The sequence below is a fragment of the Ailuropoda melanoleuca genome, chromosome 13, assembly GCF_002007445.2.
Source record: "Ailuropoda melanoleuca isolate Jingjing chromosome 13, ASM200744v2, whole genome shotgun sequence".
Classification (NCBI taxonomy): domain Eukaryota; kingdom Metazoa; phylum Chordata; class Mammalia; order Carnivora; family Ursidae; genus Ailuropoda; species Ailuropoda melanoleuca.
In genome coordinates this window covers 40,780,490-40,802,926 of record NC_048230.1, presented here as the reverse complement: position 1 = coordinate 40,802,926, position 22,437 = coordinate 40,780,490, and the positions used below count along the sequence as shown (strand labels likewise).

The following is a 22,437-nucleotide window of genomic DNA, read 5'->3' as shown; positions in this document are numbered from 1 at the left end:
AAATGACTTTCTCCTAAAAATAGCTGGGCTCCTCAGGATCCCGGAAACCTTGTTGTCAAAATACCTGGGAAGCTTGCACTGTGCCTAACCCCCTCCCAACTTGAGAGTATATAATGGGCCACTCCTCATGCCCCCAGTGCAGCTCTTTCTGCCCATGGGTCCTGTCCCCCTGCTTTCATAAAACCATGTTTATGGCCATTGGCTTTGAACCCTAACGTCTCTCCTACATCAGCAGGATATAAAATCAACACAGAAATCAACAGCTTCTTCACCAAAAAATCCCCTCACTAGGAATTTGCCCTGAAGATATATCTCCAACAATACACAAATAAATACACACAAGGTTGTTCCCTGCCACAATGCTCAAAATTGCAAAATATTGGGAACTGCTGAGGTGCTTAAACATAAGAGATATAAACATAAAGAATGGTACAACCACACAATGGAGGACTGAACAGCTGAAATAAAATGAGGAAGATCTCTGTGAGCCGACATGCTGTGGTTTCTAGGGTATACTGTTAGTTTTTTTCATTTTTTTTAAAGATTTTATTTTTATTTATGTGACAGAGAGACAGCCAGCGAGAGAGGGAACACAGCAGGGGCAGTGGGAGAGGAAGAAGCAGGCTCCCAGTGGAGGAGCCCGATGTGGGGCTCGATCCCGGAACACCGGGATCACGCCCTGAGCCGAAGGCAGACGCTTAACGACTGCGCTACCCAGGCACTTTTTTTTTTTTTCAAAAAGTAAAGACAAGGGGCACCTGTGTGGCTCAGTCAGTTAAGCATCTGACTCTTGGTTTTGGCTCAGGTTGTGATCTCAGGGTCGTGAGATGAGCCCCACATGGGGCTCTGCACTCAGACTGGAGTCTACTTGTCCCTCTCCTTCTGCTTCTCTCCCTGCTCTCTCTCCCTCTCTCTCTGCTCCTATCCCTGCTCCTCTCCCTCCCTCTCTCAAAAATAAATAAATAAAATCTTTTTTAAAAAGTAAAGAGAAAAAAGTACAGCATTTATATCTTTTACATAGGAAAAAAGAAATCAAATATACGTGTACCTGCTTATTTTTGCAAAAAGGAAACATGAGGAAAAGATACCAAAAACCGGTGAGATTGGTTACCTAAGCAGGGTGTTGGGTGGGAAAAATTTTCCTTTACCCTTCAATGGTTCTTCTGCCTGGTCTAAGAATGAAATTGACATGACACGGATTAATAGGAGAAAATCTAATTTAATTTCATATGTACGGGAACCCCACATACATGAGAGGTTCAAAGACAGAAAGGTAAGATGAGGTATATATGGCCTTCATGTCATTTTGGAGTGGTGTTGTTGGGGTCCGGAGCTGACAGCCAAGAAAGAATTCTTGGAACATCTTTGGTGCAAAAAAGGTGATTTTATTAAAGCACAGGGACAGGACCCGTGTGCAGGAAGAGCTGGTACACTAGGGTTGTAAGGAATGGCTGATTACATACTTGGGAGTTTGGAGAGGTAAGGAAGAAGGGATGCTTCCAAAAATACTTTCATATGTTAAAGAAGACTCACAGGATACTGGAGGCCTTGCTATTGTCAAGCTAAGGTTGTTTGTTCCACTAGCAAAGCATCAACTTTAAGACAGTTGGGAGTTTCCTAGAGGAATGTTGTACTCTGCCTGCCTCAAGTATTTGTCAGTGGGCTGCAGGTTATAAGGAAATTTAATTTTTTCTTTTGCCTTTGTTTCCTACATCACCATCCTTTTTTTTTTAAGATTTTATTTATTTATTTGACAGAGAGAGAGAGACAGCCAGCGAGAGAGGGAACACAAGCAGGGGGAGTGGGAGAGGAAAAAGCAGGCTCCTAGCGGAGCAGGGACCCTGGGATCACGCCCTGGGCCGAAGACAGCCACTTAACGACTGAGCCACCCAGGCGCCCCCCCCCCACCCATCACCATCCTGAGCAAAGGAATGAAATGGAAGCTCAGGCTTCAAATGGAAGGAGGGCAATTCATGGGGTAATGAGAAAAGCAGATCTTTCATAACTAGACGTTTGCCCACCATACAGATGGGTCACTCAAAGAAAATTTATCTCTGGCAATAACTCTTATTTTGGGTAAGAACTGCAATGTAGGATCTTCTAGGTAATTAAGGGAAGGTCAAAACTTTCTCTTGAGCCCACAGTTCTTGATTGGCTTCTCCAGTTCTAAGTAGTCCACAACCAAAGTGGCACATTTTGGAGAGGCTTGTTCTGAGCCCCTTCAGGGGTGAATAGGAACAGGACAGAAAGGATGAGAGTGTAGAACAGGGTGTGGGGAGGGAGTGACACCTCCAAGGTACCTTCTGGCATAGCTTTGCCTTTGTACCGTTACAAAAAAAAATCAACTGAGTAAATTTGAAGACCTTATTGGCTTTATTTAACAACCATGAATGGGGAAGCATCTCCTCTAACAAATAGAAACGATCTCCCAGGAGCTCTACAAAATAAAGGCTCTTACAGGTGGAAGATGGCTGGGGGAGGGACAGTTTCTAACAAAAGAGTGGATTGTTTCAGGAAAAGTCAACTTCCTTTGGGGGAAACGAGGGGTCTATCATGCAGACCACCTCATGAGCGCTGATCGGTAACTCCAGATTGACTGGTTAAAGGCCACAATCCCAAAGGGTAAAACTGCAATTACTTTAGATATTAAGTCTTTTTTTTTTTTAAAGATTTTATTTATTTATTCAACAGAGACAGAGACAGCCAGTGAGAGAGGGAACACAAGTAGGGGGAGTGGGAGAGGAAAGCAGGCTCATAGCAGAAGAGCCTGATGTGGGGCTCGATCCCATAACGCCGGGATCACGCCCTGAGCCGAAGGCAGATGCTTAACCTCTGTGCCACCCAGGCGCCCCTAGATATTAAGTCTTGGTTTGCTGACATGTGGTTTAGTGCCAATGACTGTATTTTGAGCCTGTTGTCTCTTTTTGCCTTTAACAGACACTTAATCCTCAAAAAATATTAAAGTCAGCAAGGAATGGGGGGACAATCCCAACACGGAATACAAAGATAAGCAATTGAAAAAAAAATGGACAAAGTGGTAAACTCTTAAAAAGAAAGGAAAGGAAAAGAAATGGAACCTAATTGTATTAAAATGTTATTTATAACCACACAGATGCGGTAGGGGGCACAGGACTATATTTCAACTATATGTCCTCAGAATAAAGACAAAAAGAATTGCAAATAAATACCGAATTCTGCTTGGTAGGTTTGTTTTACATGGTGCTGTGGCTTAGAACTCCCGAAACCACTTTTGGTGTATTATAGGATGAAACAAATAGGTAACTATATTAAGGATAATGGAAACCAATTTTCTCATTATCAGAAAAGAAAGTTATATATCCAAAATGAAATGCAACAGCACTTAACTTATTTCAGTGCTACAGGTCAGCTGATCTGTGACCCACAGCAGACCTCTTCTCTTCTTCTAGGAAGATTACCTGACAGTTTTAAAGGATTCTAATATCTTGGGGGTGCCTGGGGGGCTCAGTCAGTTAAGTGTCCAACTCTTGGTTTCGGCTCAGGTCAGGATCTCAGATCCCTGAGATGGAGCCCCACGCTGGGCTCTGCGCTGTGTGTGTGGAGTCTGCTTGGGATTCTCTCTCCCTCGCCCCCTGCCCCCCACCCCACGCACATGCTCATGCATGTACTCTCACGCTCTCTCAGGAAGGAAGGAAGGAAGGAAGGAAGGAAGGAAGGAAGGAAGGAAGGGAGAGAGAGAAGAAAGAAAGAAAGAAAGAAAGAAAGAAAGAAAGAAAGAAAGAAAGAAAAGGAAGGAAGGAAGGAAGGAAGAGAGAGAGAAGAAAGAAAGAAAGAAAGAAAGAAAGAAAGAAAGAAATGGAAGGAAGGAAGGGAGGGAGGGAGGGAGAGAGAGAGAAGAAAGAAGAAAGAAAGAAAGAAAGAAAGAAAGAAAGAAAGAAAGAAAGAAAGAAAGAAAGAAAGAAAGAAAAGGAAGGAAGGAAGGAAGAGAGAGAAGAAAGAAAGAAAGAAAGAAAGAAAGAAAGAAAGAAAGAAAAGGAAGGAAGAAAAAGAAAGAAAGAAAGAAAGAAAGAAAGAAAGAAAGAAAGAAAGAAAAGGAAGGAAGGAAGGAAGGAAGGGAGAGAGAGAGAGAAGAAAGAAAGAAAGAAAGAAAGAAAGAAAGAAAGAAAGAAAGAAAGAAAAGGAAGGAAGGAAGGAAGGAAGAGAGAGAGAAGAAAGAAAGAAAGAAAGAAAGAAAGAAAGAAAGAAATGGAAGGAAGGAAGGGAGGGAGGGAGGGAGAGAGAGAGAAGAAAGAAGAAAGAAAGAAAGAAAGAAAGAAAGAAAGAAAGAAAGAAAGAAAGAAAGAAAGAAAGAAAGAAAAGGAAGGAAGGAAGGAAGAGAGAGAAGAAAGAAAGAAAGAAAGAAAGAAAGAAAGAAAGAAAGAAAAGGAAGGAAGAAAAAGAAAGAAAGAAAGAAAGAAAGAAAGAAAAGGAAGGAAGAAAAAGAAAGAAAGAAAGAAAGAAAGAAAGAAAGAAAGAAAGAAAGAAAAGGAAGGAAGGAAGGAAGGGAGAGAGAGAGAGAAGAAAGAAAGAAAGAAAGAAAGAAAGAAAGAAAGAAAGAAAGAAAAGAAAGGAAGAAAGGAAGGAAGGAAGGAAGGAAGGAAGGGAGAGAGAAGAAAGAAAGAAAGAAAGAAAGAAAGAAAGAAAGAAAGAAAGAAAGAAAAGGAAGGAAGAAAAAGAAAGAAAGAAAGAAAGAAAGAAAGAAAGAAAGAAAGAAAGAAAGAAAGAAAAAGGAAGGAGAAAAGAAGGAATTCTTGACATGCCTTTGGTGCAAAAGAAGGTGTTTTTATTAAGCACGGGACAGAACCCATGGGCAGAGAGAGCAGCACTGGGGTTGTGAGGAATGGCTGATTATATGCTTTTTAATTAGTGGGGGTTAGGGATAGCATGAGTCTTTAAGGAGTTTAGAGCAAGGCTTCCAGGACCTTGAGGGGCTAGCTGCTGTTAAGATAGTGTTCATGATGATGTGGGAAAGAACCTTAGGGTTCAAAGCCAACAGCCAAGAAGGAATCTTTGAGATGTCTCTGGTGCAAAAAAGGTGCTTTTATTAAAGCACGGGGACAGGACCCTTGGGCAGAAAGAGCTGCGCTGGGGTCATGAGGAGTGGCCCATTATACACTTCCAAGTCGGAGGCGGTTAGGGAGAGCATAAATCTCTAAGAAATTTTGGAAGCAAGGTTTCCAGGACCTTGAGGGGGGCTAGCCATTGTTGGGAAAATGTCATTTATTACCGTCTAATAAAATCTCAGTCATGAGATCCTTCAGATGTATATAGGTGGGTCCTATGTTTGGGGGGGGGGGTTAGAGATAAAGGAAATTTCCAAAGGAATTTTTATACGTTAAAGTAGGCTTACAGGATGGGGAGGAGGGGGTCAGGCTAGGATTGCCCTTTGCCCTTAGCAAATTATTAACATCAAGGCAGTTGAGTCCCTAGAGGAATGTCACTCTGCCTGTTTCAAGGACTGGTCAATGGGCTATAGGTAGCAAGGAAGTTTAATAATTTTTCTTCTGCCTTTGTTTCCCACATCGAGACCCTTCAGACGTGTAGCAGGGGGCCATATGTCTGGAGGATGACTGCTAACACACATCTTGGGGGGTGGGAAGGGAGTAGAGATAAAGGACGTTTCAAAGGGATTTTTATTGCCTTTTTTTTTTTTTAAGTAGGCTCCACACCCAGCGTGGGGCCCAAACTCATGACCCTGAGATCAAGAGTCACATGCTCTACTGACTGAGCCAGCCAGGTGCCCCTCAAAGGGATTTTTAAAGAAGACTTACGGGATCTTGGAGGTCAGGCTAGGTCTCCTTTGCCTCCAGCATAGTATTTACGTGAAGGCAGTTGAGCTCCCGGAGGAAGGTCACTCTGCTGGCCTCAAGTACTTGTTAAGGGGCTGCAAATTGTAAGGAGATTTAACTGTTCTACATTTCTTTTGCCTTTGTTGCGGCCACATCCCTAGTATGAGAAGACGCGGGAGAATATGTGAATACGCATATAGATAAGTATGAACACAGAGTTAATGTAAAAACGCCTGCATATTCTTTACAGCTCAAAGTGGGGCTGAGAATTGTGACCACTGTTCCCTTCTATATTTGGAAAATAGAACTTCTCTTGTTTTGTTCTTTAGAAAGGAAATGAAAGTTATAAATATGGAAAGGGGCAAGACGACAGTGATCAACGAACCTTGTATGTTGGACTGGAATTGGAGGTGTCAGTACGCACTTGTGAGGTGAGATACAGCATTATACGTAAGGGGATATGTATATGTGCCCCCCACACGTGCACGCGCACACACACACACACACGTGCACACACACACGCACGCACACACACACTTTCCTCGCTCTCTCAGCTGTGAGGGCCGAGAAGCAATGACACTCCAGTAACAATGACCACATGCAGGGACTGGATCATGGGTTCCTAAACACTGCTTTCCACAAGAAGGAACCAGGGGGGCACCTGGGTGGCACAGCGGTTAAGCGTCTGCCTTCGGCTCAGGGCGTGATCCCGGCGTTGTGGGATCGAGCCCCACATCAGGCTCCTCCGCTATGAGCCTGCTTCTTCCTCTCCCACTCCCCCTGCTTGTGTTCCCTCTCTCGCTGGCTGTCTCTATCTCTGTCGAATAAATAAATAAAATCTTAAAAAAAAAAAAAAAAGAAGGAACCAGGGCCTTTTGGGAAAACGGCTGCTTCCACAGCTAGGGTAAGGAAGGACAAAATGAACCTGGAACATCATATGATCTCAGAAAGTAAGAAGTGCTTAAACCATGGGGAACACATCAAAAGACCATAGAAACCAGCTTGAAGGAACTCCCCCTGGCTACACACAGGACAATCTGAGGCTGAAAACAAATAATGATAAGGGATTTTTTTTTTTTAAAGTAAGCTCTATGCCCAACTCAGGCTTGAACTCACGACCTTGAGACTGAGAACCACGTCCTCTACTGACTGAGTCGACCAGGCGCCCCAAAACAAATAATGATAATAACGAATTTCAATACATTCAAGAAAACAGGAATCAGCGGGTCTATAGCGCTATAGAGAAGCAAATAATGGGGGAGAAAGAAATGCTTTCTCTTACGGTAGAATCCTACCCGAGTGGGGGATGGCTGAGCTGAGCGGGTTCAGCTGTGGAGGGCGTGGGAAACTTCACCACCCAGAGCCAGCCTTTGGAAGGGAAGTCTCTGATGGTCACTGTTGCTTCAGCCCTCCTAGTGCGGCCGAGAGACCGCAGGGCATTCTGCAACGTTTTGCTCATTGCAATGATCATGATGGAGAGGTGAGAAAATGCTTGAAAAATGAGTACAGGAGATAGCCTTCTAATCTTCTCATAGATTGCAGTGGATTATCTACTTTATAGAGCCCTCTTTTTTTTTTTAAGATTTTATTTATTTATTTATTTGACAGAGAGAGAGAGAGCCAGCGAGAGAGGGAACACAAGCAGGGGGAGTGGGAGAGGAAGAGGCTTGTGAGGCTTGATCCCAGAACGCCAGGATCACGCCCTGAGCTGAAGGCAGACGCCCAACGACTGCGCCACCCAGGCGCCCCTTTATAGAGCTCTCCTACAACTAAACAGCTATATCCTGGATAGACAATGTCTTTTTTCTTTTTTTTAAAGATTTTATTTATTCATTTGAGACAGAGACAGAGAGAGCAAAAGCAGGGGGAGAGGCAGAGGGAGAGGGAGAAGCAGACTCCCCACTGAACTGGGAGCCAGACATGGGGCTCCATCCCAGGACCTGGAGATCATGACCTGAGCCGAAGGGAGATGCTTAACCATCTGAACCACCCAGGCGCCCCATAGACAACATCTTTATAAGGCATTGCTGGGCTCATAGTGAGGGAGGTCTCCATTCCTATGCTACCCATGCTGCTCTTCCCACCTCCCTCGAATCTGAGCTGAAACCAGAGCTGGGAATAGAAAGCGTCCAGCTTTCTGAGAAATACAGACTTGCTTCAAGGACGAATGTCAACAAGACTGCAATCTATAGAAAGACTAAGCCTTGAGCCAGTAGCTGGGGTTGGGGGTCTGAACCTGACATTCTTGTATGAAGGTAAGACCTTAGAAGGCTACTAGCTGAAGCAAATACAAATCCTCTCTGGTAACAGTCACCTCAAATTTAGGCCCCCAGGATTCCCTTACATTAATATCAACAAAGCCCAAGTCTCCTCTCCCAAGGATTTCTGGAGGGTATTGGAGTAAGCAGATACAGAAGATAAGGTGCAGTAAGCAGATACAGAATATAAGGTGCATATGTACAAAATCTTTAAAGGAATTTAAAAAAGGTAATTCCCAAAAAGAGTAAGCAAGAGACTGTGAAAATGATCAGACTGATTTAAGAACTAAATGGAACCTTCTAGAAATTAAAAAAAAAGAAAAGATCATTAGAGAAAATAACTCCACAAATGAGTGAAACAGCAGATTATAACCGTTCAAGAGAAGAATTAGGGGTGCCAGGCCGTACAGCACGTGACTCCTGATCTCCAGGTCATGAGTTCAAGCCCCGTGTTGGACGTAGAGCTGACTTAAGAAAATAACAATCAAATATGTTTTAAAAAGAGAAGAATTAGTAAACTGAGAGATGGATCTAAAGAAATTTTCCAGAATAGATAAACAGAGGTATAAAAATATTTAATTAAGAGAGGTTTAAAAATATAGAAGATGAAATAAAAATATATAATACAAGCCTAAGCAGTCCTCCTTCCCCCACTAAAAAAATAAATAAATAAAGGGAATGGAATTGAGATTATATTAGAAGAGATAAAGGTGACAATTTTTGACATGTGATTGAGATATGAATCTTTTTTATTTACCTATTATTATTTGTTTAAGTATGCTCCATGCCCAACATGGGGCTTGAACTGACAACCCTGAGATTAAGAGTCCCATGCTCTACTGACTGAGCCAGCCAGGCACCCTGAGATATGAATCTACAGCACAGGAAGCATAATGTATAGTGAGCGGGATAAATAGGCAATCCGCGTGAGACACACTGTGGTGAACTACACAATACCACAGGCAAAGATCTTTCAAGCAGCCAGAGTGAAAAATATAGAACACTTACAAAGGACCTATAATTCAATCAGTAGCGGGCTTTTCTCAACAGCCATAACGGAAGCCAGAAGGCAGTAGAATTGTATCATCAAAGTGCTGAGAGAGAATATCCTCTGTAAAAGTAGCAAGAACAGGGTGAACCAATGACCTTTTCAGATACCTAAAACCTGAGTTTACTACCAACAGAAATGCACTATAGGGACCTCTAAAGAATGTATTTCTAGAGGAAAGAAAATGGTGTACCCAAGTCTGAAATGCGAGAAGGAAGCTGAACCAATAAATAAATAAATAAATCATTGAATGTAAGATATTAGATAAAATGTAAATATATATTGGTCTCTGCCTCCTCCCCTCCCGCCCAACCCATCCCACTCCTGACACCCAGCTCCTAGAATCCTTGGAATTCCCTGGGTGAAAGGAATGGCTTTTGTTCTAATGCGGTGACTCTAGAAGGACTCCAGGATGGGGGCTGGTCGCCAGAGAGACTGAGCCAAGATGAGAAGTTTGGAATTGTTAGCCCCACCCCCTATCCTCCAGAGAGGGGAGAGGGGCTGTGAATGGATTAATGGTCATGTCTATGTGATGAAGCCCCCAGTAGTATGGGGTTTGGAGAGTCTCCAGGTGGACCGACACATCCATGTACTGGGAGGGTAACTCATCCCAACCCCACCCTATTACGCCTTCATCTGGCTGGTCATCTGCGTTCCTTTATCATAACCCCGAATGAACTGATAAAGATAAGTAAGTGCTTCCGGAGTTCTGTGAGCTGCCTTAGCAAATTCGTCAGACCCGAGGAGGGGGTCCTGGGAACCTCAGGTTTACAGTGCACTGGTCAAGGCACAGGTAGACAAACACGTGCTTGCCCTTGGCATCTGAAGTGGGGTCAGGCAGTCTCATGGGACTTGTGTAGTTTGGGAATATAGGTGAGGTTTGGTGGGGTGAGGCCCGGGGCCGATGACCAAGGAAGAATTCTTGAGTCGTCTTTGGTGCAAAATGGTGGTTTATTAAAGCTCGGGGACAGGACCCGTGGGCACAAAGAGGAGTTGCACTGGGGGGTGTGAGGGGTGGCTGATTATACACTATGGGGTTGGGGGAGGTGAGGAAAAAGGGAGGTTTTGGAAGAACTTTCGTACACTAAAGAGGACCTACAAGATAACGGAGGCCTTGCCATTGTCAAGTTAAGGTTGTTTTCCCCTCTAGCAAGGCATTAACGTTAAGACAGTTGGGAGCTTCCTGGAGGAATGTCACACAGGTCCCACCCAGGAGTGGAGGTGGGGGAAGGTTGCGGGGTTTCAGTTTATGCTTGTCCTCAGCCAGCCTTCTGCTTCCTTATCAGGACTGAGCCCTTAACCTGTGGGATCTGACGCTGTCTCCAGGTAAATAGTGTCAGGATGGAATTAAATTGAGTTAAAATGTAGGATACCCAGCCAGGTCACAGAATTGTTTGGTGCAAGGAGAATTCCCACACATTTAGTGACCCCCAAGTGTCAGAAGTGAAGTGTTTTGTGTAATATTAAAGAAACAGGGGTAGACCAGGTTCTTCTGAGTATGAAGGAAAACATAAACAACTTCGTGAATATACTAAACCCTACAGTAAAATCCACTGAACTGTACTCCCTGGGAGATGCAGTGAAATGTTATCTATCTTCCCAGGAAGTAAGGAGAACGTTTAAAAATGCTTGAGTCCATAAGACCCACTCTGATAAAGATGAAAGAATGGGATTCCTTCACCCCAGTCACAGGCCACTAGACATATGTAAAAGATGGTCCTGGGGCCCTGGCTGGCTCAGTCAGTGTGGAGCATGGGACCCTTGATCTCAGCGTCGTGACCTCAAACCCCACGTTGGGTTGAGAGTTTACTTAAATGAAGAAAAAGAGTCTTCAGGTCACTTGGGTGCCTCAGTTGCTTGAGCACCTGACTCTCGATCTCAGCTCAGGTCTTTATCTCAGGGTCATGAGTTCAGACCCCACGTTGAGCTCTGCATTGGGCATGGAGCCTACTTAAATTAAAAAAAAAATCTTGAAAAAAAAAAGATTATTCTACATTTCAGGTAAGAAGGGGGGAAAAAAACAAGCAAAAACCATGATCATTTACCATTCATCAGCTACAGTCCTTCGTATGACCTGTGTGTCCAAGGAGCACACAAGCCCGTGGGAAGGGGGAATAAGGCACAATGCTTCTGAGAAATGTTAACAGTCTCAAGCCTGGAAAAAAGGTGAAGGCTTTTTATCTAGCATTTTTTTTTAAGATTTTATTTATTTATTTGACAGAGAGATAGCCAGCAAGCGAGGGAACACAGCAGGGGAGTGGGAGAGGAAGAAGCAGGCTCCCAGCGGAGGAGCCCAATGTGGGACTCGATCCTGGAATGCCGGGATCACGCCCTGAGCGGAAGGCAGACACTTAACGACTGCGCTACCCAGGCGCCCTATCTAGCATTTCTGATGCAATCGTTGAGCAATGTCCTGATGGACAGTCAGAAGCAGAATTCTGACCAGGTGTGAATAACAGACTGTTGTCGGGGACCCACCCAAATTCCCTGCCCAGGACCAGTTTGGCCACGCCCAGTCTGTTGGCGGACACCTGTGCCCTTCTCTGGAGGATCGCCCTTGGCACACGGGACCCTTTTTATCTGACAAGCCTGGGACCCTCCACCTCATTCCTGGAGGCCAGTGCCTCACTGAGGGAGTACAAAGGCCTGTCCCCTGCTTAGGTCGGGACAATTCTGCGGTGTCATCTACACTTGGGTCCCCACGTCTAGACTTTACCCGAGACCTCATCTTGATTTTCCCTTTCCTCTCCTTCTTCCAGTTATTTCCTGAAGAGCCTCTACTGATAAACCACAGGCCCCCAAATCCCTGCCTCAGGCTCTGCTTCTGGGAAGCCAACCAGAGACAGAGCCCTTTCTGGGCAGTCTGGAACCCGCACAGCTGACTCTAATTCTGGGGAGAGGTCTAACACCTTTAAGCAGAGATTACTTTGTTATAACCGCTCTTACAATATCATCTGGTCGCTCTTTCTTGCTATAATGACGCTCAACCAGAAATACATTTCGAATTGGCTTCCTTTTTTAAATTTTTTAATTTTTTATTTATTTTTTTAAAGATTTTATTTTATTTATTTGACAGAGAGAGAGAGACAGCCAGCGAGAGAGAGAACACAAGCAGGGAGAGTGAGAGAGGAAGAAGCAGGCTCCCAGCGGAAGAGCCCGATGTGGGGCTCGTTCCCAGAACTCCAGGATCACGCCCTGAACCGTAGGCAGATGCTTAACCACTGAGCCACCCAGGCGCCCCGGCTTCCTTTTTTTAAAAGATTTTATTTATGTATTAGAGAGAGAGCATGCATGCAAGCAGGGGGAGGGGCATGGGGAGAGGGAAAGAATCTCAAGCAAACTCCCCACTGAGCATAGAGTCCCACTCAGACTGGACCCTGAGATAGTGACCTGAGCCGAAACCAAGACTTGGACACCTCACCAGCTGAGCCACCTGGGTGCCCCTCGAACTGGCTTTCTTGAAAGCCTAGGTGTGTCACAAATTTAAATTAAATGTTGACAGGAACACGCTAGCCCCAAGTTCACACTTCCAAACCCTAAGCCTCTTTCCACCAGGCGTGAACCGGGCAGGACTCAAAGCCTGGGCCAAGAATGGAGCTGTTTCCCAATGGGTGGAGCCACGGTTTGTCCTTTCAAGGGTGCAGCTCACGGTCTTGCACAAATCCCAGTCTCCCCCCCTCCCTGGTCTTTCTGGAACCCCCGTCCCCGCCCATGGGTAACGCTCTTCCTCCTTTCTCATCTTTCCTCGGGCTCATGTTGCTAAGTCAATAGATTAGGGGATTTGAAAGGCAAAGCTATAGCCCTGACACTGCACACAATTTTCTGCTTTGTCCACCTCTGTTCCACCCCGTTGCTACGGGATCAAGAGAGATTAGGAAGCAGGATGGAGGCTCCTGCTAGTAAAGGGAGACATGAGGTTTACTTAGGAGAGGATGGGGGCTACGGGGGCTTCTCCCCCTGGAGGGCCTCACACATCCTGTTGACCTGCATAGAAAGGACAGGTTCACGTCACACTTGTTTCCCAGGAGAAAAGTACCCTTACCACACTTGAGGATTTGTACTTGTCCACAAAATGGTTTGCAAATCAGTTCATACTAAAACGTGGCAGGCTCGGGGCGCCCAGGGGCTCTGTCGGTGCAGTGTCTGCCTTCGGCTCAGGTCATGATCCCCGGGTCCTGGGATGAGTCCCACGTCGGGCTCCCCACTCAGTGGGGAGTCTGCTTCTCCCTCTCCCTCTTCCCACCCAGCCCCACCCTCCCACCCCTGCTCGTGTTCTCCCTCTCTCTTTCTTCTTTCAAATAAATAAATAAAATCTTAAAAAAACAAAACCCAAACACCATGGCATTCTCTGGATCATCACCGTCTGGGCAGTCACGCACACAGCAGCGGCGTGCTGGCTGCCCGGGGACCGGGAAACCACAGGCTTGCTTTTGTCTATCTGTCTTTCTCTCTCTCTCTCTTTTCTTTTCTTTTTTTTTTCTTTCTTTCTTTCTTTCTTTCTTTCTTTCTTTCTTTCTTTCTTTCTCTTTCCTTCTTTCCCTTTTCTTTTCTTTTCTTTCTTTCTTTCTTTTTTTGCCATGACCCCCCTTCACACACGCACACACACACACACAGCACACGCAGGGTGATGCATGACAGTTTCCACCATTAGCAGACGGTAAGTGCAGGGAAAAACAAGGCCCTGCATGCCCTCTCACTCCATGTGTGCACCGCTCCTTCCGATTGAAAGACAAACTTGGCAGAGCCAAAGCCGTGTCGCAGACAGGGAAGTTCTCGCCCCCGAATGCCTCGGACTCATCTAGGGCTGCTTGCCATCTTGGGGCAGCCCCAACCTGCAGCGACTGTCCGTATCTCAGAGTTACCGGCCAATGATATCAGAAAAGTCACTTCAGGTGATACGATTGGGGCCCGAAAGAGAGGCTCGGTGAAGAGGCGTTTGGGGCGAGGGAACAGGGAGGTTTCTGACTCGACCGACATCGTCCACCAGAGCGCGGGGCTGGGTGCAGACACAGGTGAGCCCTCACTGCGGGCATGGATGAACTTAGAGATGCACGCAGGAGCCCCTTCCCTCTGCCCTCCTGTCTCCCAGCCTCCAGTGGGGCAACGCAAGGGTCTATGTTCGGAGAACTCTCTCTTCCTTTTAAGTAGCCTGTTCTGGCCCTTGGGAGCGTCTTGGTCCCTGGAACTTCAGAGTGTGGCCGGGAGGGGCCTCCGTGCCCGGCTTTGCGGAGCTAATCCCACCTGGGTGTCCGAGAGCCCTTCTCCTGCAAACCCAGCTCCCTTTCTGTCAGGTCGGGAAACACTTTATCATTTACCCTCAATGCACCTTTGCGCTGTCTTTCCCGGGGGTCAGCTTCTCTGCGGGATCTCTCCCCCCGACGCCTGTCGGCTTTATAAGTCACAGCTTAAAAACAGGTGGGTTTTTTGTTTTGTTTTTGTTTTGTTTACCCTGTGTAAATTATTTGGATTTCAACAGAGACTACCTTCTTTTTTCAGATTGTCTAGTGAATTTTTAAATTTAAAAATCATGGATTTGGGGTTTTGTTTTTCATCCCAGAATTTTTTAAAAAGTTGTTTAAAGTTGTTTACAGCTGTTCTAATTAAACCTCCTGAGAAGGATTCGTGTTTCCCTGGAGTTCGAGATCCCATCAGCCCCTCCCTCCCTCGACGGCAGTGGGTGGCACTGGCGGTTCAACCGGACCTTCCTCCCTGGCTTGTGCAATCCTTCTTCTGAACGAGCCACTCTCCTTTGGCTTGCTTGGAGCTCTGTATTTTCTCAGCAACCAGGCCAGATGTCGAGGATCTGAGAAGTGAGGTAAGAAAAAGTTTCCACATTTGTGGGCAAGATCTGAACAAACAGCATAGCACAAGCCCTGTCTTGAAGCCCGGGCAGGAGGTGCTCACAGCCCGGGGGGCTCTCAGCAGCTCTATCCCAGAGGTAGAGCTTAACCACAGCCCGGCTGCCTGGGGAGCTGCCCTCCAGACCTTCCAAAATCTGAAGGCTTAAAGGCTCAAGATTTTATGGACCAACAATTGGGGCTGGGGTCAGCTTCCCTCTGCTCTGGCCCCGGGGTGACCCATACAGGTGCCGACATCCAGGGGCTGGACTGGGGCCGTGGTCCATGATGGCCTCATTCCCTCTGGGAGGTCCTGGCGGCCCTGGCTCCTGGCTGGGCGCCTCCATCCTCTTCCATGCAGCCTCTCATCCTCGAGGAGGCTAGAGCAAGCTCCTGGACGCGGTGGCAGAGGACCCAAGAGGACAGGAACAGAAGCAATGAGGTCACCTGAGGCCGATTGTCAGAAGGCACACAACGTCATTTGGGCCACATTCTATTAGCCAAAGAAAGTCACAAGCCCAATCCAGAGTCAAGGCATGGGAAAATAGACTTGGCCTCTTGCTGGGAGGAGGGTGTGAGTTCTAGGATGGCAGGACCTGTGGCAGCCATCTCTGCTGGCCCCACGCCTGGTGACACAGGTTCGCACACCTAACACTGCTCTCACTGTTCAGGGCCTGGCGGGCTGGGCAGACACGGAGCTTCACCAAGAAGGGCCCATTCTTTCTCACGGTCTGGCGTCAGTCCCCAGCAGTCCACACAGGGCATGACAGCCCATGTTTGCATGGTGCTTCCTCCGTTTCTCGGACTGCAGGCATATTTAGTGAGCATAGCCATCTTTATTGGGACTATTGTCATTCCCATGTTACAAATGAGGACACTGAGGCATAAGGAAAAAGTTTAGGGAACTTGTCCCAGCCCACACAGCAGAACTGAGGTTGTGGCTTTGCAAGCCACCCTCTGGAGCATGCTACTCCATCACCTTCTGAAGGTCTGCCTCCCAGGCATGCGGAGTATCCTCTTCCTTGACACGTCTCCCTCCTTCCTCGCCTAATCCCAGGAGTTCTGGAGGATAGGGGCTGGCGCACACATCCCTGCCTCTCTCTCCCCAGCTACACTCTGAAGTCACAGAGCAGCCAGGAAGGCCAGCAGGTGGAGGCTTGGCGAGGACATCCGAACCCCAGGGTTCGCTGGGGAAGGAAGCAGCTAAGCATTGGGCTGGTTTCAGGGCTGAGGTGCCGACCGTCACCAGGGACCAGCAGCAGAGAGAACTTGACTGATCTTGCACTCTGGAACAAAGTGCAGCCCACAGGGGTTCCCCAAGAGGACTCAGCTGGGGGAGGGGCAATGGGGCAGGCCTGCGCAGTTTCAAGGTACTGACTAAAGGCCGCAGGTTCACACTTCCCTCACCACGCACCTCCGTATACACACACACACAATTTCAACATATTCTCATGTACTGAGCCCAGCTAACAGAGGGCACGCTCACAACTACAGCAAAGTCCGGATAGGTGGTCATGTTGCTCGGCAGCTGAGACAGTGGCCAAATCTTGCCGCTGGAACTGTCCTTTAGGGACAACTGTGTCTCGGCTACCAGGTATTTGCCAACATTCCCGTGGACTTTTATATTAATCACATCAGCAGCTAGCTGAGCGCAAGGGGAATTTGGGAGGACAAGATGGGAGGCAGGGAGGTGAATTAGAAGACAATTATAATCCATATGGCTATTGGCCACTTACAATCGAGGTGGAAAAATTAGTGCGGATTTGCAAAATATTCAGCATCAAGATGGCAAATGGGTTTGATACGGATTCCAAACTAATAAAAAAAATTCACTGCAGGGGCGCCTGGGTGGCTCAGTGGGTGAAGCGTCCACCTTGGGCTCGGGTCATGACCTCGGGGGTCCTGGGATGGAGCCCCATGGCAAGCTGCCGGCTCAGCGGGGAGCCTGCTTCTCCCTCTCCCTCTGCCCCTCCCCCCCAACTCATGTTTTTACTTGCTCTGCTCTCTCTTTCCAATTAAAAAAAAAAATCTTAAAAGTCACTGTGAACAGTTTTAAGCATCACAGAAAAATAATCATTATGATCTATTTTGAAATACTTAAAATAAGTTTTTTTAAAAAATTAAAATTAAATAAATTAAATTAAAATTAAATAAATACAATATTATGGCAGCACAATGAAGAATAACGATAAAATGGGGCACCTGGCTGTCTCAGTCTATACGGCATCCAAGTCTTGATCCCAAGGTCACGAGTTCAAGCTCCACTTTGGACGCGGAACCTACTTTAAAAAAAAAAAAAAGATGAACGTTTAAAAAAAAAAGATTAATGACAAAATCATTTTAAGTTCTGTAATTTTCACATTTTGGTTTCCTATTGTTACCAAGACCAATTACAATTGCACAAAATTGTATCCGTTGCATTGTGTGATACAAGTGGGTAAATTAGCTATTTTCAAAACTAATTTCTCATTTCATATAAAATAACATTTTTTTCAAGAAATTGACATTTTCAAGAGGTTGGAAAAAAAAACCTTCTCATTAATGGGCCTATAGAAAAATATTAAAAAAGAAATCTTTTAACTCTTGAAAAGCATTAGGCTCTAATTGTTTGAGTCACCAATGCTAATCCACATTCAGACTGATCCGGAACATCCCAGCTGATATTCAAAATGCGGCCATCAAATGTGCTTTCTTTTTGAGAGCTCAGTCCCACTCAGCTTCAAGTCAGTGCCTCCATTTGTCTTTTTATAAATTCTTGAAATACAACTGGGACAATTTTCATCATGGCTTTTTTTTTTTCCATAAAACAGTTAATCATCTAAAAGTGGTTTTGATTGAAGTGACAAAACCAGCCTCTGATACATAATTAGAATATCTAATAAATTTTGATTAGAAACTTGCTTGAAATTCACGCCACTTCAGAGACGGAAAAAACAAAAATTGATTTTAGTAAAAACGTATTTTTACAAAGATGCTTACACAAGATTGTTTCAGAACACAGAGTACTTAAAGTTTTGAGGTGTTCCTGGTTTTATAAAGCCATAATCCATCCACATCTTAAGTGTAAAGTATGTAAATACACTTTTCAAGATGTTTTCAAGATTTTTATTTCTTTTTTAACTTTTTTTTAAAAGATTTTATTTATTTATTTGACAGAGATAGAGACAGCCAGCGAGAGAGGGAACACAAGCCGGGGGAGTGGGAGAGGAAGAAGCAGGCTCCCAGCGGAGGAGCCTGATGTGGGGCTCGATCCCAGAACGCCGGGATCACGCCCTGAGCCGAAGGCAGACGCTTAACCGCTGTGCCACCCAGGCGCCCCAAGATTTTTTTTTTCTTTGTCAGAGAGCGAGTGGGCATGCACACAAGCAAGGGGAGAAGCAGACTCCCTGCTGAGCAAGGAGCCCGATTTGGGACTCGATCCCAGGACCCTGGGATCAGTGACCTGAGCCAAAGGCAGACGCTTCACCGACTGAGCCCCCCAGGCGTCCCTACTTTCCAAATATTAATTCAACTTAATGACGACCTTATGTCTCTAAGAAAACTAAGGATATTTCACATGTAGACAAAAGAAAAAAGATAACATCTTATTTTAGGAAATTCGGACCATACACAAAGTAGAGGAGTATAATGAGCCCCCAGTGTACAGCTCATCCGAACAAAAATCAGTGTAACTGTTAATATAATTATCAACTCACAGCCGGTCCTCTTTCACCTGCAGCCCCCATGCCCTCCTCACTTACAGCTCAGATTGGATTATTTTAAGCAAGTCCCGGGCACCACTGTTCATATGAACTGCGACGACTTCAGTGTGTTTTACTAACAGGTAAGAACTCTTTAAAATCACCACAATACTATTATCACATCTAAAAAAAGTGAACAATTCCTTAGATTCACCAAATATCCAGGTTGTATTTCAAATTTCCTTGAATCAACAATAGAATTTTAAGATAACAAATCAACGATGAAGCCAACATTAAGTCAAAAAGCATCGCAAGAGGGGTGCGTGGGTGTCACAGTGAAGCGTCTGGTTCAGGTCGTGATCTCGGGGTGGTGAGATGGAGCCCCATGTCTGGCTCCGTGCTCAGTGTGGAGTCGGCTTGAGAGTCTCTCCCTCTCCCCTGGCCCCTCCCACTCCTTCTCTCTCTCTCTCTCAAATAAATAAATAAATCCTTTCAAAAAATCATTGCAAGGGGCGCCTGGGTGGCACAGCGGTTAAGCGTCTGCCTTCGGCTCAGGGCGTGATCCCGGCATTATGGGATCGAGCCCCACATCAGGCTCCTCCGCTATGAGCCTGCTTCTTCCTCTCCCACTCCCCCTGCTTGTGTTCCCTCTCTCGCTGGCTGTCTCTATCTCTGTCGAATAAATAAATAAAATATTTAAAAAAAAATCATTGCAAGATTAAAGTCACGTATAGACTGAAAGTGAGAGATGGAAAAGCATTTGCCATGAAATGGAAATGAGAAAAAGAAGTCAGGCTAGCAATACTTACGTGGGACAAAATACTTCTTTTTTTTTTTTTAAGGTTTTATTTATTTATTTGATAGAGAGAGCACAAGCAGGGGGAGCGGCAGGCAGAGGGAGAGAGAGAAGCAGACTCCCCACCGAGCAGGGAGCCTGACGCAGGGCTCGATCCCAGCACCCTGGGATCATGACCTGAGCCGAAGGCAGACGCTTCACTGACTGAGCCGCCCAGGCACCCCTCAGACAAAATGGACTTTAAACAGACTGTGTTGGGGCGCCTGGGAGGCTCTGTCGGTTGGGCATCCAAATTATGGTTTTGGCTCAGATCATGTTTTCAGTGTCCTGGGAGTGAGCCCCATGTCCGGCTCTGCGCTCAGCTGGGAGTCTGCTAGAAATTCTCTCTCCCTCTCCTTCTCCCCCTGCTCGCACGTGCTCTCTCTTAAAATGGATAAATAAATCTTTAAAAAAAATAAAAACAAATGTAACAAAGACTATAACAAGAGACAAAGAAGGACCTTATAAAACAAAAAAGGGATCAATCCAGCAAGAGGATGTAACGATTGCAAAAACCATTGTAAGAGCCTGACTTCCGGGGTGCCTGGCTGGCTAAGTCCATACAGCATGCAACTCTTGATCTTGGGGTCATGAGTTCAAGCCCCACATTTGGCCTAGAGCCAAGAAGAAGAAGAAGAAGGGGGAGGAAGAGGGGGAGGGGGAGGGGGAGGAGAAGAAGGATTTCAGCGTGACAATATGAGGAACTGCACAGACCCAGTCTCCGGTAAGACGGGGAAAAAGTATAAAAAAACAGCCATTTACAGTATCTAGAAGTGGTCCTAAGGGCATCCACAAGTGAAGAAACATCTATTCAGGAAAATCCACTACAATTCTAGAAGCGCATGTGGTATTTGAGCCCAAACAGTTCCCTCTGTCCCTACCCTCACTCCAGATTGGTGCAGCCAAGAACACAGGGCCCCTCTCCCCTCAGCTCCGTGTCAGAGGGTTTCTTCCAGGGAGGAACGGGACATCAGCATCCTGCACCAGCCCCCTGCTGCTGAGGCTAAGTTCTGGGTGAGTGTGGCCAAGAGGTGGGGACTCCCTTCTTCTGTTCCACCCCCACTAGTGGAAATGGAGACTGTGCATTGAGCGTGACGTCACGTTGAGCGTGGTGGTCCCCTGCCCTGGCTTGTGAAGGTGGCGGTTTCACACCAGGAGAGGCAAGCTGCCTCCCATCCTTCATGTGTTCAACGCCTAAATGTGTCACTCAGAGAGAGGCACACCATTGTCCCCACCCCAGCTCCCGAGCCCTGGCTCAGAGATTTGGCGGGGGGCAGAAGCAGGCTATACCATACAGAGGTCCTCAATTCTTCCCAAAGGAGCTGACTTTCTTTGCAAAGAGGGCGGAGAAGCTCAAGCCCAACGGTGCTCTCAGAAACAGTACAGGTTGTGTGAAAGGGAACTAACTGGGAGAAGATTGGTAGATTGATGAAGGTACCCGTTCAGGTGTAAGCTGGCTGGTTTGCAGGTGAGTACCAGGGAGAGTGACGCTGAATAGGTACCCTAACTTCAGATGCCACTCCTTTGGAGGAGCGGGAGTCTATCGAGCAATTTCTGCCCCAGGGCATTATTGTAAACCGTAGAGCCATCGGATGGCAACGAATGGAGCTTAACAGCTGGATGTGGTCAGGGAAAGCGGTGTAGCGAACCCAGCCCAGGTCACTGCCAACCTAGGGTGACATACACCCCAAACCACACTTCCCTGCGGGTCAACATCCAAGGTTTTTAACACTTCATGGGAGTCGGGGGGGGCAGGGTGGGGGGAGGCTTCACCAAAACACACCAGCCAGTCATTAAATAAGCAAATAAGCCTGAGATGGGGAGTGGGGGTCCAGTGCCCTGAGCTGCTACAATATATTATCTAAAATGTTCTGTTTCCAGAAAAACATATGAGACAAGCAAAGAAGCAGGAAAACAGGACTCTCCTCTCACACTGGAAAAAGGCGGCCGAGGGGACTGCCTGCGACCGTGGCCGGATTTTGGATTTAACAAAGACCTAAAGTAACCACAAGGACACTGTCAAATTCAAATTCAGAGGGAGATGTAGCAGCATTAGAATGGAAAACGTCTGTTCCCTCGGGAATGGAGAAGGCCCGTGGTGGCGTCAACGAAGGGACAGTTTCAGGGGTGCAGCAGGTAATCACAGAGACAGCATGGCCTTTCCCTAGCCAGAGCGGAGCAGGAGGATGGCTGGAGCTAACCAAGGACCAGGAAATGGCAGGTGTAGAGAGCCCGGCTGAAGCTGAACGTGTCGTGGCACCATTCTCCTCTGGAAGGAGATACTCCAGGCAGCTGTCAGCCAGGCCAGGGCGCGGGCAGCAGGGAGGAGGGCACGCTGCACAGACAAATCTCAGAGCGTGAATCCAGGTGAGGGTTTTGCTGGGCAGAAAGCCAGAAACACAGGGGAATCAGGGTTATGATGAGAGAGTAGCTCAAATGATGACCCCCAGGGGTCATAACCTTTCCTGCCTGGACAGGAAAGAAAGTTTTGGGGCTGACATGCTGGGAGACACACAGGGGCAGAGAGATGGAGGCTGGGTGAGGTTGTAGGTGAGGAATGAGAATGTTGGGTGGACGGATGGGAGGCCTTGGTCCGAAGGGGGTTTTAAAGGCACAGGAAGTAGACCGGAGTCATTAACACAGGGGGTGGGGGCCAACTCCCACACAGGAGGAGAGAACCCCCACCACCACCAACACACACACCTTAAGGCTGGAGTCCAGACAGGTGGAGGCTGGGCTGTGGTGGGAGCCAAGTTTATGGGTTTAAAGATGGAAAGTTGGAGAAATGAATAGTTGGCATTGAATGACACTTTAGCCCAGATGGACCTAACAGATATATACAGAACATTCCATCCAAAAACAGGGGAATACACATTCTTTTCAAGTGCACACGGCACATTCTCCAGGATAGATCACATGTAAGCCCACAGAACAAGTCTCAGGAAACTTGGAAAGATTGGAAAAAAAAAAAA

At 46.5% G+C, this 22,437-nt stretch overlaps 1 protein-coding gene across 3 annotated transcripts; it reads left to right on the top strand.

Moving 5' to 3' along the window:
* Positions 1-12,433: 12,433 nt before the first annotated feature.
* Positions 12,434-20,933, top strand: LOC117795780. 3 transcript variants are annotated; one of them, XM_034641787.1, is made up of 4 exons: positions 12,434-14,928; positions 18,693-18,773; positions 20,358-20,479; positions 20,785-20,933. In XM_034641787.1, the coding sequence occupies exon 1, from the start codon at positions 13,897-13,899 to the stop codon at positions 14,845-14,847; it is 951 nt and encodes a 316-aa protein (XP_034497678.1). In that variant the 5' UTR covers positions 12,434-13,896; the 3' UTR covers positions 14,848-14,928; positions 18,693-18,773; positions 20,358-20,479; positions 20,785-20,933. The 3 variants fall into 3 exon arrangements, with proteins under 3 accessions (XP_034497678.1, XP_034497677.1, XP_034497679.1); XM_034641786.1 differs by having other exon boundaries at positions 18,669-18,773; XM_034641788.1 differs by lacking the exon at positions 18,693-18,773.
* The last annotated feature ends 1,504 nt before the right edge of the window (positions 20,934-22,437 follow it).